Source organism: Kryptolebias marmoratus, linkage group LG13 (genome assembly GCF_001649575.2).
Source record: "Kryptolebias marmoratus isolate JLee-2015 linkage group LG13, ASM164957v2, whole genome shotgun sequence".
NCBI lineage: Eukaryota > Metazoa > Chordata > Actinopteri > Cyprinodontiformes > Rivulidae > Kryptolebias > Kryptolebias marmoratus.
In genome coordinates, this window is record NC_051442.1 from 18,808,644 (window position 1) to 18,826,212 (window position 17,569).

Sequence of the window (17,569 nt, forward strand, 5' to 3'; positions counted from 1 at the left end):
CACAACCCAGCCTGAGCACACACGGACGTGGGAAAAGCCACAAAATGTAGACATCCTGTACACAGCCGTACCATTATATAAGCACATTCCTAATTAGTACTTGTCGTACGAAAAAACGAGAAAATAACACGTGTAGGCGAGGCCAGAGGCTAACTGTGCTGTAAAAAGGAAAAAAAAGAGGCTGAAGAGGTGAAAAATGAAAAGTGCATCAGCGGAGAGCGCCGCTGTCTGAGCCGCATAATTTACAGAGAAAATGTGAGGTGAATTTTAATGGAAAAGGGGGCAAATATTTCTAAATAACCTGTTTACACAAGAGGCTTTTCAGTATGCGTGAAGAAGAGAGAGAGAGAGAGAGAGAGAGAAACAGAGAAAAGAGAAGTAAAGGTCACAAACAAACTGAAGAATTAGGAGCGCCGCCCGAGCCGGGCTGCAGGTCACAGCGACGACCCGACGGAGTGAGGAGCTGCTCTGAGACACGGGTTTACCCGCTGACGAGGCCCGACTCGTACGAATGTACGTTCAGCTGCCGCCGAGCAGACTCAGAGCCGGAGCCTGACAGAAACTCCAACAGGACCTGGATCTGTTGAATCAAGATGATGATAAAAGGGTTATTAAAAAGTGACACGGCTATTAGCTGCCAACGGCACAGGATGTGACAGCGGTGGTTAACAGCTCGTACCTGCTTCGGTCTATCAGCTACAAAAGAAAAAGACCAGGAGGCCTTAAACAAGTCTAAAATAAACGTGCTACTTTGTTTGTATTCTAAGTGTTTATTAAAGGCAACAATACACTTCAAAAAAAAAAAAATAGTCATGTAATACAAATCCTATGGCAGTTTTGGTATTTAAAAAAAAGCACTGATAATTACAAATTTGTTCAACTTTTCAAGTCAGTTATTTAAAAAAAGTAGGGCAGCCCCGTCTGCACCACTTCAGATATTTTGTTTTTTAAATCTGAGAAATTTCTGCTCCCTTTGCACCCCCCCCACACACACACACACACACACACTAAAGTATATGGAGAGAAAAATGGATTTTTAAAGGCTTCGTTTTCGGTGTACCCATATGGATTTGAAACACGGAGCTTTTCAGAAATGATGACGTGGTCTGTTTCGCACGTGCTCATTGTGGCTTCGGGCCCTAAAAAAAAAAAATTTTCAAATGTCTTTGTTCACAGGGAAATGCAGGTTTTCTGCGGGTCTGTTTAGTTGTTTACTCTCTGTCTTCATCCACATGGAAACACTGAAAACAACCTAAAACGCTGTAGTAGCTATGCCAGACCTGTGTGTGGCGCTGTAACGCTTCCAGAAACAGGAAACAAATGTGGAGCACATGCATGAAGCTTTCACCCTGGGTGATAAATGTAAACACAACTAGTGTTTCCAACTCCACAGTTAGGACAGCAGCTACCGGATGTCTCTAAATGACATCATCACTTCTTTTGCCGTATTTCTTAGTGCTTGGGTGGGGGTTCTTTCTCTGTTTTTTTCAATATATCTATGTGTACATTCTCGCCACCTAGTGGTGTGGCATGGGTATTTCAGCATTTGTGTTACACTCAAGTGGGCGAAGAAATAAACATGCAAATGGAGGAAAGGATGTCAGTTCAGAAAGTCTCTAAAGTATTGCAGATGGGACCAGAATCTCACTGTGCAGATTCCCAGTACCAGTGGCAGCTGTGACTTTTGGACCCAGCTGGATTTCTATTTTAAACAAACATAAACTGAGAGCAGGTATGGTCGTCCGTTTCGTTTCTCCTGTGTGTCCCTTTCAGTAGATGTACGGGAAGATCCTGTAGGGGACACGACGACAGTAGGTGTCCCAGGCCAGTCCGTACTTGGCCCGACACTGCCTCTCATCCCGGGCCTCTCGGTGAATCAGCAAGACGGTGAAGTAAACAACGTAGAAGTAGGGCAAAAGGTGCGAAAACCCTACAGAACAAAAGGACAGACTGTGAGGAGCAGAAATGACCGAAAACATCCAAGGCAGGCTGTAATAAATCTGATATGTTTCGGATTAATCACAGGCGAGCTGTAAAGGAGAAACTCACACCTTCTTTTACAGCTGACACGCAGGATGTGAACTCCATCAAACAAGCTGTAATCAAGTGTTGCACCCTCCTCTGCACATAGCTGAACATTTTCTTTTCAGTCCGTATTGAGGAAAAAAAAAAAAAAAGCTTTGCGGTGAATAGATGTTTGATTACGCTCCTAATGTTCGGTGTTGATTCATCCTCACGGTCATTTGTTTTTTTTTGGAGACCATACTTATAGCTTTTGTCTGTGTGTCACTGTTTCATTGTTTTTGCCTCACTTGCTGTCATCTGTCTGGAACATGCTGTCATGATTTCCTCGATCTAAGTCCATAATTATTCAGTTTGTGATTTTTTTTTTTTTTTTTTCCTTTTATGCAGCCTCAATTAAAGACAGAAACTACATTGAACGTCTCGGTTACAAAGGCGGCTACAACAGTGAGTCACATTCGGCTGAATATTAATGAGAGGTACAAGTGTCAACTGTAACAATAGCCTGACAGCCACAGTTTCAGGGACTGATCGAGGGAGCACAAGGCACTTTACAGAAAGAACAGATTGTTCTGTTTGTTACAAGGCAAAATGTAGACTTTCTTTATTTTTTCAGCAACCATAATCAATATCTCTAAAAACAAATGAATTGGAAAGCTGTTGGGTGAATGCAAATTAGCAGTAAAGATAATAAAAACAAAATATTTGTAAGATTACAAGAAAGAATGACTCCAGTTTGTTATATGCTCACCAAAACAGCAAATGTCTTAAATCAAATCAAATGGAAAGATTTAAGTTTGGTTTAATGCAGACAGATTCGTACTGCCAGTGAGTTTCATATAAATTAGCTCTAATGGAGAAGGCAGATCTCTTTCTCTTCCACACTGACCTGGGGACAGTTAGAAAGGTGCTGCTTAGTAATCCTAACAATCCAGCTTCACGTCACGGCAATGAGTCTGTGTCTATGTACAAAAAAGGCCAAGGCCACTAAAGGAGAGAAGAAAGATAAAAAATAAATAAATAAAACAAACAATATGAAACTACCAGAGGACTATAGTGCAAAGAGACAATCAGGAAATGTTTTTCAGTGTCTGGCTGCTGCATTTTGAACCAAAAGGAGGCAACAAGGGAGCCCTGACTCATACCTGAGTAAAGTGCATCACAGTGTTAGGATCTGGGTTTTTGTATTTTGTTTTGTCTTCATGTTTCAGTTTGAGTTTATTGTTTGTGTTATTTAATTGTCTCTTCCCTGTGCCTCAGCCACCATTCACTTCTCCTCAGTCACACTCTCTCTCTTCCCTTTTCTCACCCATCTACACCTGCCTCTAGCTCCATAATCATCTCACCTGTGCCCACTTCCACTAATCACCCTCTGCCTTTAATACCCGATCACATTCTCTACTTCTCTGCTGGTTCATTGTCATTCTCTTGTGTCCCTGATGTGCTGTTCCGTTTGCTCGTGCCTTCTCGTCTCCCAGTGGTTTATCTTTAGTCTCAGGTCTGTTCAGGTTTAGTTTAGTTAGTTAATGTTTTTTTGTATTTAGTGTAGGTTTTGCTGCCACGTCAGCCTTTGTTTTGGGTTTGCCTTATATTTCTAAATAAATTAGTTTTTTTTTATCAACATGAGTCTGCGCTCAGGGTTCGCCTCCTTCCACCCCGATCATGACACACAGAAGTCAAAGCAAGAACAGAAAATACCTTTTTTAAAGCCTTTAAAAAAAAAAAAAAAAAAAAAATGACCTGTGTTGTGAGGTTATAAGCTAGAAGAAACAAAACCTGAGGATGTTTGATTTAAACATCAAAACGGACATTTTAGAATCAAATCTGGCTTTTATTTAACTCATATCTGGAGACATTATTTTATAGATTATTTTATTTTATATTATTTTCCTTATCCGTGGTTGGGTCATGGAGGCTACAGGTCTGGCAGAGAAACCCAGACATCCCTTTCCCCAGTGACACTCTCCAGCTCCTCCTGGGACATTTCAAAGCGTTCCCAGGTTAGAGAGCAGATATAATTCCTCCAGTGAGATCTAGTTCCCGGGGGACGTGCCTGGAAAACTTCCAAAGGGAGGCACCCAGGAGGCATCCTAATCAGATGCCCGAACCTCAGCTGATTCCTTTTTTGAAGCGGAGGATAAAAGCTTATTTCAGCCGCTTGAATCCAGGTGAGGGTTGAAACGTAGATGGAGCAGTAAATCGAGAGCTCCGCCTTTCAGCTTGGCTCCTTCTTCACCACGACTGACCGGAGCAACGCCCTCATTACTACGGCTGAGGCCCCGATCCGTCGACCCATCTCCCACTCCATCCTACCGTCACTCGTGAACAACACTCCCAGATACTAGACCTCCTTCGCTGGAGGCAGAGGTACAACAAGCATGAAAGAATTAGACTTAACAGAATGACCTCTGACCTATCATTGACTGATAAAGAAATCAGTCCTCAGTCGTTACCCGGCTGGAATTCTCCTCAGCTCCACTGGATTTCTCACTCTCTTTTAACTAATAATGAGATGACACGACAAACTAAACACCCCAAGTTGGTTTAAGTTGCTAAATGTGCTGTATGAAGTTAGAGAGGCTGTCTGTCTGGTACATCTTTAAGAGAATCAATCTTTGAGGAAACTTGTAGACTACAATCTGGGCTTGTGTTCACTTGATTAATGCGACGCAGGAGCCGTGTCGTAATGAGTGGTGATCCCCCGTCGAGGTCTGATTCCCTCTGATTCCACCTCTGTTGTGTTAAGTGATGGTATTTTAAGAAAATTCCTAGAACATGTGTTCATTTCTTTTTTTTAATCAAGGTGTGACTGAATTCTTGCACAAGAAGGATTTCTTGCCATAGTTTGCTGCCGTTTTTACCAACAGTTTCCTCACAACATGCTGAATTTTGAGTTTTTCTCTTTTTTGCTTTAAACACACAAAAAAGAAAAGCTTTATTTAATGTATTTTGTCACGCTGGAGTTGGCACTTTAAAACTATATTTTGCACTATTGTCTTTGTTCACTTTTGTTTATTCTGTGGAAAATGTCAAAATTGACTTTTTAAAAATACAATAATTTAAATTAAAATGGTTGATTTTTGATTTTTTGGAGAAAAATTAGTCATTTAGATTCATTGGTTAGTTGCTAAATTAGTCGACAGATTTATCAAAATCAAAATATAAATAGTTGTTAGTGGCTGCTGTAACACACAAGTCTGTATCACTATATATGTTGATATAAAAAATTGGGCCAAAAGGTTTTTTCAGCTGCTTATAAACAGTGGGATTACTGTAGCTAAGTTTGACAGGCTTTGTTATTTTAAAAAAAAGATGCTCAAAAGAAGCATTTGCATCGGGTCTCAATACGTTAAAAGCCAACTGAGATGTGATATAACATCATACTTAAAAGTGGGAGGTTCGACAAGCTGCAAAAAGAGCAATTTTAAGGGAAACAAAATGTCACAGTAAGAAATGATAATGGTAAACCTTGTCGCTTAAGTAGCTTTATTGATCTCCGTGCTGGACGTGATCAATAAAATGAAACCAGCCCACATTTTAAAGACTTCACGGCCTGCAGCGGTGTATTCGCCTGGATGTGAAAGTGCTTTAAAAGAATGGAGCCGAAACAAAACGTTTCCGTAACCGTGCCGGTCGACTCGGGAGGGGCTGGAAAACGAAGTGCAGCGTGATGTTCCGACACACTGAACACGAGGAACGTGGAGGTGTCTAAATGTCAGTTGACAATAGGAGAGATGGGAACAGGGTTTGACCTACATGAGGCAAGTCGAGAACACAAGAGGCTGCGTGTGTGAACAGCCCCGACGATCCTCTCTGCTCTATTTCGTCTGGAAATTAAGCCTTGAAGTAATGCATATCGCCCGCCACCTCTCACGCCAGAGTTCCATACTGAAAACATCAGATGCTGAGAAGCTGAGATAGCTGTTTCGGTCAAAGCTCATAAATGAACTTAAGTTGGCTCTAACACAATATTGTGAGATTTCATGAGACGTGTTAGCGCTCAGAGTACACCATAGGGATGACTCTCGGCTACTACCACACTGAATTTGAGCTCAGTTTCTGTAAAACTGACTGAGTTACAGCCATTGTTGTGTTGGCTAGGGTCGATTAGCTGCGGAGGCCACCGTCAAAGGAATTGACTCCAAAATTTGTTCACCTGGTGGTTACTTTTTGAGTTTCATTCAAATCCGTCCGCTGGTTCATGAGATATTTTGCCAACAAGACGAAACGAACACACGCCCATGGGCAAAAACGCCATCGCCCCGTCTTCAGCTGTGGGTGAAAAATACCTCCCAACGTTTTTATCTTTACAAAGAGTGATCTGCGGTGCTGATAGCTCATGCTAAGATCAGGTTATTGTAGGACATCAATAAAATCACTATAAAATGTGAGATGCTTCATTAGCCACCCTGTCTTCTGTGACTAAAGCCGTGATCTAAATACCAAAGGTTTCATCAGCTGTCTGTTACAGAAACATAGAAGAGTCAAAGGACTGTGCCAAGCAGTTTAACTGGTGGAGCTGAAGCGGGTGAAGGAGCGGAACATTTTCATTGCGGCAGATCAGGGTTCAGGTCCTGGTTTATGGTCCGTTACAGCAAACTATCTGCTCTACTTCCTCTCCTTGGCGCATAGAGCCGGAAAAATGGCTGCAACAGAGGCTGGGCCACTTCTCGGGGAACAGAGAAATTACGCATCGAGAGCTAAAAAAGCGACAAGTCAAAGCTCTTTCTGATGCAGGTCTCGACTCAGGAGAGGATCCCACCATGCATGGCCTCAAATAGGAAACCTCTCACTGAGCGGCTGAAGACGGAAACACTGTGACCGGAAAAAGTGGAGCAGCATCACTGCCAGGAGGCACACATCAAACAACCTGAGAAAAACAGAAAACCTACAAAGAGTTTCCATCGTTTTCACGATCGACGTCTCTTATGTGCGTATGGCTACATTACTAAAAATCAGTCTGTGATTTAAAAATAAAGATAAATCAGTTAAAAAGTTAATAGTTTGTAAAGAAAGACCACTGCTTCATGTGCAAGAGGCAGAAGTTTTGAACAAGTTAAACTGACCTTTAATATCGTCATTTTAGCTCATGCTAAAAGAGCTTCAAATCTTCTGAAGTCAGGTTCTGTTGTAAGGTTGGGAACAGTTAATATCTTACCTGTTGTAGGTGGCTATTTGAACAACCTCAATTTGGAGAAACAGAGTTAAATATAAACCTCTACATTTCAGCCAGTTTTGAACTACACAGTTATTCCTGCAGAAATATTATGGTATTCCTGCTAGAAGCGCTCTAGGCTGCACAGGAAGTGCTACAGCTTGTATGTGCTCTTGCAAATAACCATAAAATTCCACTAAAATAGCTGCGTAAAGAAAAAACTGATGGTTATAGAAAGTTTTATAAAATAGGGTTTTCATGAATTGCTATAAAATCAAGATTTTTTTTAAGACGGCAGCAATCCACTTTGGCCATGCTCCGACTAGCCGTTAGCTCATCAGTCGGGTCAGAATTAAACTATTTCTCCAAACTACGGTTGTTCAAGTAAGCTTTTAACAGAAAGCTTCAAAAGATCTGAACTAGCACTTCAGTAATAATAATTTTTAATTGACTTTATTGTTCAACTATCATACATGTAGGAACTAGAGCTGGAATCCTCGTGAAAGAACTGAAGAATGATTATTATGAATAGTATTAGTCAACAAAAATCTCTATATTGTATCAACAAACTACAAAATAATGAATGTTCAGTCACTATGTGACATTAGAATGCTGCTTTAGATGAGAGATCCACATCTACTGTAAGTAGTCAGACAAGTACTACTTTAAATACTTTAAACCAGGGATGTCCAACCCTTGTCCTGGAGGGCCACCATTCTGCATGTTTTACATTTTTCCCTGTTCCAACACACCTGATTCAGAGGTTAAATGACTTCTTCATGTTCTGCAGAAGCCTGTTAATCACCCATTGATTCAAATCAGGTGTGTTGGAGCAGAGAAACAAGTAAAACATGCAGGATAGTGGCCCTCCAGGACATGGGTTGGACACCCCTGCTTTAAACCTATGCATCTGAAATGTAACAGCGCAACAAAGATGGACGCTATGAACATCACCGTGGTGTGCTCGCAGTTTCAGCAAGGCAGCGACCCTGTACAACCCTCTCCGAGTGAGTTGGGGCGGTATAAGAAACGCCTTTTGGATTTACTTTGACTGTTATTTTCTTACAAACAGTGTAAACCCAAGATATTTCACGTTTCGATTTCTTTTAAATATACATTGGTTCCTACATTTCTAGTCTGCAGCACAAAAACCAGTTGTGACCATAAAGATACGGGTTCATCACCACAGTTTTTATTCCACACATACATATTCTACCAGAGAACCCTCAGCTATGGTGATTGTGTTTTTTCTTTTTTAAACAGATAAACCTCTGTCCACATAACTTTATTACTGTTGTAGAGAAAACACCACAAGCTTAGATGCTTCTCACAGTAACAGTAAATCAGGAATGCAAAAACCTACACATGCGTGTCTCCATCGTTGCTCAGCTTTTTGTAGATACTGGTTTTATAAAACAATTACAATACAATCACCTGTTGGCCATTAACGGTTTATGTTATAACTCTGCTCCATCTTTACCTTTAAAATGTCCACATCCCTACTTCTTTAGGAATGTGCTGCAGGCTTGAAATGCAGATTTGAATGTATTTTAACAAATTAAATGAAGTCGAAGAGGCAAAATATCTTGGATTCACATTACTTTCTTTTTAATTTGGGGTTTTAGTTATGGCTAAAATGTTTGTGCTATTTTTGCCTTGGGACACACAGTGCAGCAGTGACAGATGGAGATCACAGTGACCTTTGAGATGACCTGAAACGAGCATTATCGGACCTAAAAATAAATCTGAATGGATATGGTTTATTTCACAATCTGGCATTGATCTCTCATGAAGCCATCCAGATCATAATGAGGAGCCTCTGTGACTGTATTGCACTAGTGAGGCCTGACTGCAGAAACGAGCCAGGCAGAGAGCTTTTAAGCTGGCTTACCACATGGCAGGGACCACGCCAGCGCCATAAGGAGGTCACCGAGGTAATTGGGATGACGAACGAGACCCCACCAGCCTGACACGAGCAGCCGTTTCCCCGTCGCTGTGGCAATGGTCTCCAGGCCTGAAAGGAGCCGCGGTGGAGAATTCAGATGATTTTGGGCAGAGCATGCACAGATCAGCTCCCTGTCTGCCTCTTCGCTCTGATACAGGGACACGCATGAGCTGAGATTCTTTATAAGGCGTCAAAACACGATAGTTTTGCTGAATGAATTCGTGAAGCTCACAAGAAAGCGTTGAAAAGACAGAAAAAACGAAAGACCTGCGACACTTGGATGAGTCAGGTCTCGCCTGAACTGGTTCTTCTGTGAGTTGGACTTTCTGAAGATGTAATATCCAACACCTGAGGGCAAACAGAAACAGGTTTGTCGTAAAACGGTGTCCTCAAACCAACAGTGTTTATTCTAATGAGAAAAAAAAACCCCACAAACAACATTCACCGTTCAGAGCTATGATAACTGCAGCCTTGAACAGACTCAGGGTCTGTGGGTGCTTCACCAGGAAGGCAGTCTGCAGGCTGTACGTGAAGGGGACCCAGGCCAGGTCACCGAAGACCAGCATGAAACCAAAACCATCATGGACGATATCCATAGTTGTCAGAACAGCCTCCTGGTGAAAGCAGGGAAGTATCAGGGATTATCAGAACAAGGCTGAAGCAGCCTCTGCAATTTTAAACCTCTTCAGGAATAAAAAGGCAAAATCAGGCATGAAGTTGTTGCCCTGCTCACCTCATTCCACAGAGCATCAGCTACATAAAGCAGCTGGAAACAGTTGACCAGGATCATGGCGAGGGAGGGGGATCCTCGAAGCTCCACCTCCTCCATCAGCATCCCGAGGTTTACGACCACCTGAGGGGACATGAATAATAACGACCCGCTCATCCTGACAGACGAACTCATTTCATGATCACACAGTTCAGCTCCACTAAAAGCCCCTAAACATTAAGGAACCTCCGAAATGTGCGAACAATTATGTTTAAATGATGTTTAGTGTTATTATTACCACAAAAAATAAATCTTCAGATATGTCAGTTTGGGACTTTATCAGCAGGAATTGTAAAATGCTGAATGTTAAAAGTAGTTTTAACATTTGACAGGAAGTGAAAAAATCCCACACACTGTCTGGAGCCAGTTGGTGGAAGGTTTTTCTGTGCTCTCCTACGCATGTTGTTTTAAAACATTCACATGTGCAAAAGGTTCACTGTTGGTACTGTAAATACAGAGGGGAAAGAACACAGCATTCTCCACCAGTCTGATCCGACTCTTAGCTGTCTCAGTATTGTTTTTTTTTTTCTTTTTTAGACTTGTGAAGTTAACGGGGACCTTGTGATGATATCAGACTTTAATTCTCACTGGTGAATCTATATTTCGTCTCATTATCTCTGATGACGCAGACGTAATTAATGATGTGTAACCATGTCCTAAAATATGTCCGACACGGTGCCGGGTCATCAGGGAAGGAAAAGCTTCTGATTTGGGTTGTGTCAAACTCAGACCGCAGACTGATCAGAGGAGAGCGACACTGCCACCTGATGGTCGTCTCAAGAAAAAATAAAACGCTGCAAGTAAATCAGCACAATATTACTGCATTTCACAACTAATTTGGATAAATCAGTGCCTGCAAAAACTGAAACTGTATACATTATATGGCAACTGCTTGATTTAAATATAACACATTTTTGGAAATTTTGATGCTTTAGGAGCCTGTTATGTCTTCCTGAATTCTGAGAAAATAGGTTTATTAAATTAAATAAACTTCTTTTATTTAAATATACATATATATACAGTAAGGTTTAGCAGATTAACTCACCCAGCCGATCAGACCTGGTCTGAGTTCACAGAAGTATTTTAGATCAAAGTTTCCAATCCGAGGGTTCAGCTCCCGTCCGATGAAGAAGTCATACAAGGGATTTCCTACAACAAATAAAAGAAAAGAACATACTGTGTAACATAATAAAAATTACACAGATACTCAAACTTTATAACTCTGTGATTTTAGCGCTTGAAAGCAAATGGAGTAATAAAAAATGAATAATTCACTCTAGTAAGTCTGTAAGTGGCTCTAACAGCTCAAACACTAGCATTCATTGAACTGATTATCTTACATTTTACATTTTAACAGATATTTCAGAGCACAGTTACCTCTAATAACTTTAACCTGTTGTCTCTTAACAAAATAAAGACTATATTTATTTGTGAAGTTCAACATAATTCAAGTGCTTCATCCTGCTCACAATATGAAAGCTAAACTTCTGGGTTTTAGTAGGTTTAGTTTATGTCCACTTGCATTTATATGGTTCTCTGATGTAAAACAGGCATTTGTATAGCTAAAATGTTTAATCTCTTCTGAAGCAACAGTCGTGGGTTCTCCGTTTTTTGTTTCATTTGACAAGAAACGAGTAAAGTCAACAGTTCTGCTTTGAGCTGAAGGCTAATGTCACCCAATGGATTTACACTATATGTACATTTGCATCCCCATTATGTAGCAGGATATCATTTTAAATACAGTTTGTGTTTTGTAATTAGGATTAAACACAAATTACAGCTGACTGACACGAGACATGATGGATCTAGCATGGCTAAAAAAAGCTAATTTGTTTATTGAGACATATTTTACTTTGTTCATTCATTCACAGCAATTTTTATGCAGTGTTGTGTTTTGTACATCCACCATGTTTAGTCGTAAAGGAAAGGTTTATCTAGACGGAAATTGCTTTTGAGAACATAAGGTTGAGAAAATATTCCTGTTAGAGCAACGTCTGTGTTCCAGGGAGAAAAAAAATAAAACAAAACACGTGTGATTCAAACGAGATGTCCTAACATGTCCGTGTTTGGGTTTGGTATTATCGAGAGGTATCTGCTCAGGTCAGCCTGAACTGAGAAACATCCTCTGCTTCATATGAGTGTCTGCGTGAAATAAGTTAGATAACAACTGATGTGTGACGTAAGTCTGAAACAGATTTCTTGTTAGACTGTCCAGAGTGTGCTTGGGTCAATAAAATCCTGATTTGCTGTCATTAGAGTCATCTCTTTGTTAAATGTTTTAATGAAGAAAAAGTCTCTAAAATACAAAATATAAACTGCTTTAATATATATATACATTCAACCTATCACATAAATCTAACATGACTGCGGAAACAGTGTTGATGTAGTCTCGCTGAATTGTTCTTTTCATAAACTCTGATAAAAGTCATCCTTTCAGAATTTGAGATATTAATGCATTACTCGCTGGCTTTCTGGATGTTTTCTGCCTGAGGAAGCAGCAGAACACGGAGTAGCTGGTACAGCAGGGTCAGCTTACTTGAAAGACAGCCTTCACTGGATGCCCGATGCCTGCGAGCTGCTACAGAGCTTTGCTGTTAAATAATTACCCAGAGGAATACCAAAACCCAGCACTCCCCGAAGCAGATATTCAGATGTACGACGCAACGCCTGCTGCTGGTTTTTAGAACTGTTTTCATGTTGATACACTCTTTAATAACAAACCGAAATGTCTCACCTGTGTTTCCCCCGAGGGCCAAGGCATGGGAAGGGGCCCAGAACGAGCGGATGTAGAGGTAGATGGAGAACAGGAACGACGCTGCTATGGCAGACGCTGCCAGAGGCAGGAGGAGCTCAAACAGATAACCGAGAGGAGCCCCGAGCCCCAGTAACAACATCAGCATCACAGCGCTGATGCACAAACTGCTGAAACCTCGGGGAGGGAAACAAATAAATCTAAATGTTACAGCCCAAGGGAAGGAGATAAGCAAACAGATGAGGGTCAGTGTGGGAAAAAAAAAAAGAGGTAAAAGTTGGCAGAACTGAGAAATATGTAACCAAAGTAAACTTCAGCACAGAACACTAGACTCTTTTGTAATGCCTAAAGATGGCTGCACAAGATTAAAGGTAGTGCTGCAGTACACTTCACATGTGCCTGCTGATAAAATCTGTTTCTTCAGCTCGTGCACACTAAAAAAGTGCCCTTTGGGGATCGATAAAGGAGGCAAACTTAAACACAACAATACCATTTATGGGATACTTGAGGCGCGTTCCGTCCCTCAGCAATAATCCTTCAGACACCTGCAGGCAAATACACTCGATCTCAACAAAAACTAATATCAATTATACCTTTTAATTACTGATTAATAAAATCATATTACAGTATAATGAGGATGGTCAAATAAGGTTATCAACATTACACTGGGGAGCTCATCTAGTAATATACTTAGTCGCTGATAACTGGATCCAAACAGCAACGATTTAGTTTTCATCATACTATCGAGTCGAGGTCGGGTGATTTGACTGTATTTACATCATAAAAAAGATAAAGATATTGAATTATAACCATACGTTACTTAGAATTACCTGTCCCACCCACGCTTTAGGTAAAAAAAAATTAAATAAACAAAAATGATAAGACGTCTTTTTCTTGACCCATCTTGGCACTGCATCTAAGCTTGTGTTCCCAAATATTAAAATACATTAAAGTTGAGATTTTCTGAAGTGAGGTTCTGTTGAGATGTTATGAGCAATCAGTATCTTACCTGTTGTAGATAGCTCTTTGAAGGACCTCAGTTTAAATCAATAACGTTAAATTCAGACCAAATTAATCAGCTGACTGCTAGCCCGAGCAAAACCGAAGCCAAAGCGGATTACAGCCATCTTAAAACAACTGTAATCTCAAAAATGTCACGGCGGTAAACACTCTTATATAAACCTTTACACCACATGACTTTGCACTATACAGTTATTTACACTGAAGACCATTTTGTACTCCGGTTTGTTACCTAAAAACATTGCAATTGAAACACACATTAAAAATGTTACAGAATCAGGTCAGTGATAAACTCTCTTGTCATCGTGCATAACTCTATGTGGGTAGCTAGTTTTTGTGTCTTTAGGTAACCTCTTGGGGATAAAGTGATCTAATTCAAGTAATGTAATATAACCCCTGCACCCCTAAAGAGTACAATTTTGTTGATTGTTACACCACCTTACTTTTTCATCAGATAGTTACTGAGACCTCCCACCAACCAAAAACATGCATGTTAGGTTCATTTGTAACTCTAAATTGTCCCTAGGTGTGAGTGAGAGCATGAATGGTTGTTTGTCATGTGCGGCCCTGTGATGGACTTGCGACCTGTCCAGAGTGTCACCCGTCTCTCACACAGTGACTGCTGGAGATAGACACCAGCTCCCCACGACCCAAGAAGGAGGAGCAGGTAAAGGAAATGGATGGACGTTTTGCTCTTTGTGTATCGCATGGATCAGTCCTGGTAATAGATCTTCGTAAATAAATGTGGACTCCTATGTAATTAATTGACTAACGCCAAAGTGAAAGAGTGGTGTAAAGGTTTATAAAATAGTGTTTGAATGAACCACTGTAACATGTTTTAGGAGTTATTTAAAATAACGGCGTACTGCTTTAGTCTTGGCTGTGTTCGGAGTAGTTGTTAGCTCATCAGTCCAGTCAGAAAATAAACCATTCCTCTAAACAGAGGTCATTTAAAAATTACTGACTGTTCATAACCTTTCCACAGAACAACACATCAAAATGTCCAAAATATCCCTTTAAGGAGCAGTTTGCGAACACTGGTATTTTTTTGTTTGTTTTTTAGTAAGCCTACTTTTCAGCGTGTCAGACACGTGTAATGTTGGATTTCTATTAAGAAACTCAGGAAATGAAGTGTGATCAATGCTCCACCAGCCTGTAATCATTGTCATAGCCTCAGTGGGTGCTGTTCAACAAACGCCCCAGAGTCTCATCAAGAAAAAAAATGAACTAAAGTTAAAAGTAAAGAAAAGTTTAAATGCATAGGAGATACGCAATGACCCGATATGGTGCTAGTAATATTTCTGACACAATCCTCCTGTTTGCCAAAATAAATATTTATCACTGACTCTGAAAGGGCTGTTTTTATTCAAGGTACAAGAGATGAGGGTAGGCTTATGAACGTGCCATACCTTTCCAAATGGCATCAAGTAGAGCAGGGCATGGAGTCCAATCCATCCCAGCAGGACCACAGGGGCCAGAGGATCCCAGAGCTGAACTGTGGAGGGCAGCTGAGGGGGCCACTGGAGCACACTGGCCTCGGGAGATCGACTCGTGCAGATGAGGAAGAGCACCGTCAACGGAAGAAACACGGGAATGCACAGGGCGCCTGAAAGGTGAACACAGACAGGATGCATCGTTTGAGAGGCGGTCAACCAGGTTTGAAAGAGGAGCTCTGTGGAGAGCTGAGGTGTCAAAAAAAACAAAAAACATTAAAACTTTAAAAACAACTGGAACGATTTTTAAATGATGCTCATATCAGAATAAATAATTAGTTGGCTCAAACGCATAAAGGCAGTAATGTATGTCCTCATTTCAGCTCCCATCTACAACACTCACGGTCTGGAGCAACTGGTCTTTACTGCACTTCAGCATCCAACATCCTGTTTATTTTTATTACTGTCGCTGTTTTATTATCACCCAAACAAGCTGCAATGGATAATAACTGGTCTGTGCTGTTTTATGAACTAAGAACCATTTAATAGTCTTTATGCACCATCAAAAGAACATCAGTATAAATGTTCCTTTTAACATTAGCTCGTATTATTACTGCCTCCTAGTCAGCTGCTATTAAACAAAATCATCACTTGTTTAATAAGGTGATGTGAAGGATTCTTTTTTTCTCGTAGTTTGTACAGAAAAGCAGAATTTAGCATTAGAGGAACAGGATGAGACACAACCTGTTGTTCGAAGCAGTTTTTGGTTTGTGGTGACAGATTCATGGTACTATCATCTTAAATAGGATCAGAATGGTGATTTTGCTCATATACAATGATTGCACGTCTTACCCAGAGTTCCTCCAAACTCCCTTTCTGTGTCATGTGACAGTTTGTGTTTCAGTGCCTTGCCGTTTGGTCCCATTTTAGTGCACCTGTTAAAAAATATTAACATAGATAAGACCTGAAAAAAATATCAGATGAGTAGGGAAACAGAAATCAATTGGCAATACTATGAAGTAAAAATGACACGAGGATAACCTGCTATCAGACTTCTGATGATGGTGGACACAGAACCTTTTTCTAGAAGAAAATTTCTCAGGCATTTACAATTATCCTTTATATATTCTGCAGTAAAGTGTAAGTTAACCTCTGAATGTAAAAAAACAACAACATTGTATTTAGATTCCTGATAACAATGTCGCTGCAGCATTAATACAAGATATTTGTACCAAAGTATTTCTAATGTGTCCCTCAATGGACACTTCACTAAGGCCCAGTCTACACTCCAGTTATGTGTTTAAACAATATTTTCTTATGAAAAATATATTTTGTTCCACATTATCTTTAGAAAAAGGCTGTTTTTACAGAATATAAAAGGCATTCTACATGGCAAGAACGCCCACATTAATGAGAAATAAAAATAGAAGGGACAAAAACATGTTCAGTTTAGCTAAAATTTCTTCCAAAACTTTATGTGTATATAAAGTTTTAAAAAATCCTTTTTTTTTAATTTCCAACATTTTAACAGCCATTTTCTAGTAATAGTTTTAACCAATTGTTGGATCTTTGTGAGCCTTCACACACACTGCCACCCACTGGTCAAACAGTGTAAGTGCTCCAGTAATTACCATTTAAATAATCAATGAGCTGCATGGTGTTCATGCATCAGTGAAAGGCTCATATGAAAAAATAACATCATTGACAACAACTAACTATAGAAGAATAAAACTGCACTGTTTTGCTTAGGAAGAAAACCTGGCAAAGCTCATAAATATGGTGCAGTTTGTCAAATGTATCCAAACGAAACACTAATTATCTTTCTCAGCTACTGTATAGACTTGGAATTACGATTTTTAATGAAGGATCTGAAAGGTTGAGAGCAGGCACAATTAATGGGAAATATTAAAATGGAGAGGGAATAAATGTAGATCATTAATTAACTTCAAAATAAAAACTAGTCCACTCAATGGGACCGTATGAAAGTGAATGTCAAGAAAACAGGCGGAAAGCCAAAACAAATATTTATGTTTTTCATTAAGTGAAATTTATCTTAAACTGTATTATATTGTAATGTTTTATCAGGCGAATGTACAATCAGTGTCCCAACAGCCTGAGTCAAAGTTCAGGTCAAAATCCATCATACACCTGAAACCTGAGCTCAAAGGCGGTTCAGACTCTTTAAAATTAATACTGTCTGAACGCCTGTAAGGTTTAACGCTTCCTAAAGGATGAACAGAGGACAAAAGGTGAAAAGCTGTTGAAATACGGTGAGTTGCAGCGCTTACCAGGGTCTGTTAGGAGAGGAAACACCGGACGTTAGTGAATAACCGTCCTGCGTCCATATCACAGACTACAGAAGGCCCCGCCCACAACACGTTACGAAACTCTCTCTCAGCCAATCGGATTCGCCCAGTGGTCATCAGAAGAGGGTGGGCAGGAGATGCTCCAGCCTATCAGACGCGCCGGTTCG

At 40.3% G+C, this 17,569-nt stretch overlaps 1 protein-coding gene across 1 annotated transcript; it reads right to left on the minus strand.

The window, feature by feature from the left end:
• Nucleotides 1-970: 970 nt before the first annotated feature.
• On the minus strand, nt 971-17,468 carry tm7sf2 (transmembrane 7 superfamily member 2). The gene is made up of 11 exons (XM_017412511.1): nt 17,385-17,468; nt 15,949-16,031; nt 15,073-15,269; nt 13,134-13,188; nt 12,626-12,820; nt 10,937-11,040; nt 9,856-9,975; nt 9,568-9,736; nt 9,390-9,470; nt 9,069-9,191; nt 971-1,930 (listed from the first exon to the last, which is right to left on the minus strand). Exons 2-11 carry the CDS (start codon nt 16,019-16,021, stop codon nt 1,770-1,772), a joined length of 1,278 nt encoding a protein of 425 aa, XP_017268000.1. The 5' UTR covers nt 16,022-16,031; nt 17,385-17,468; the 3' UTR covers nt 971-1,769.
• Nucleotides 17,469-17,569: the final 101 nt, after the last annotated feature.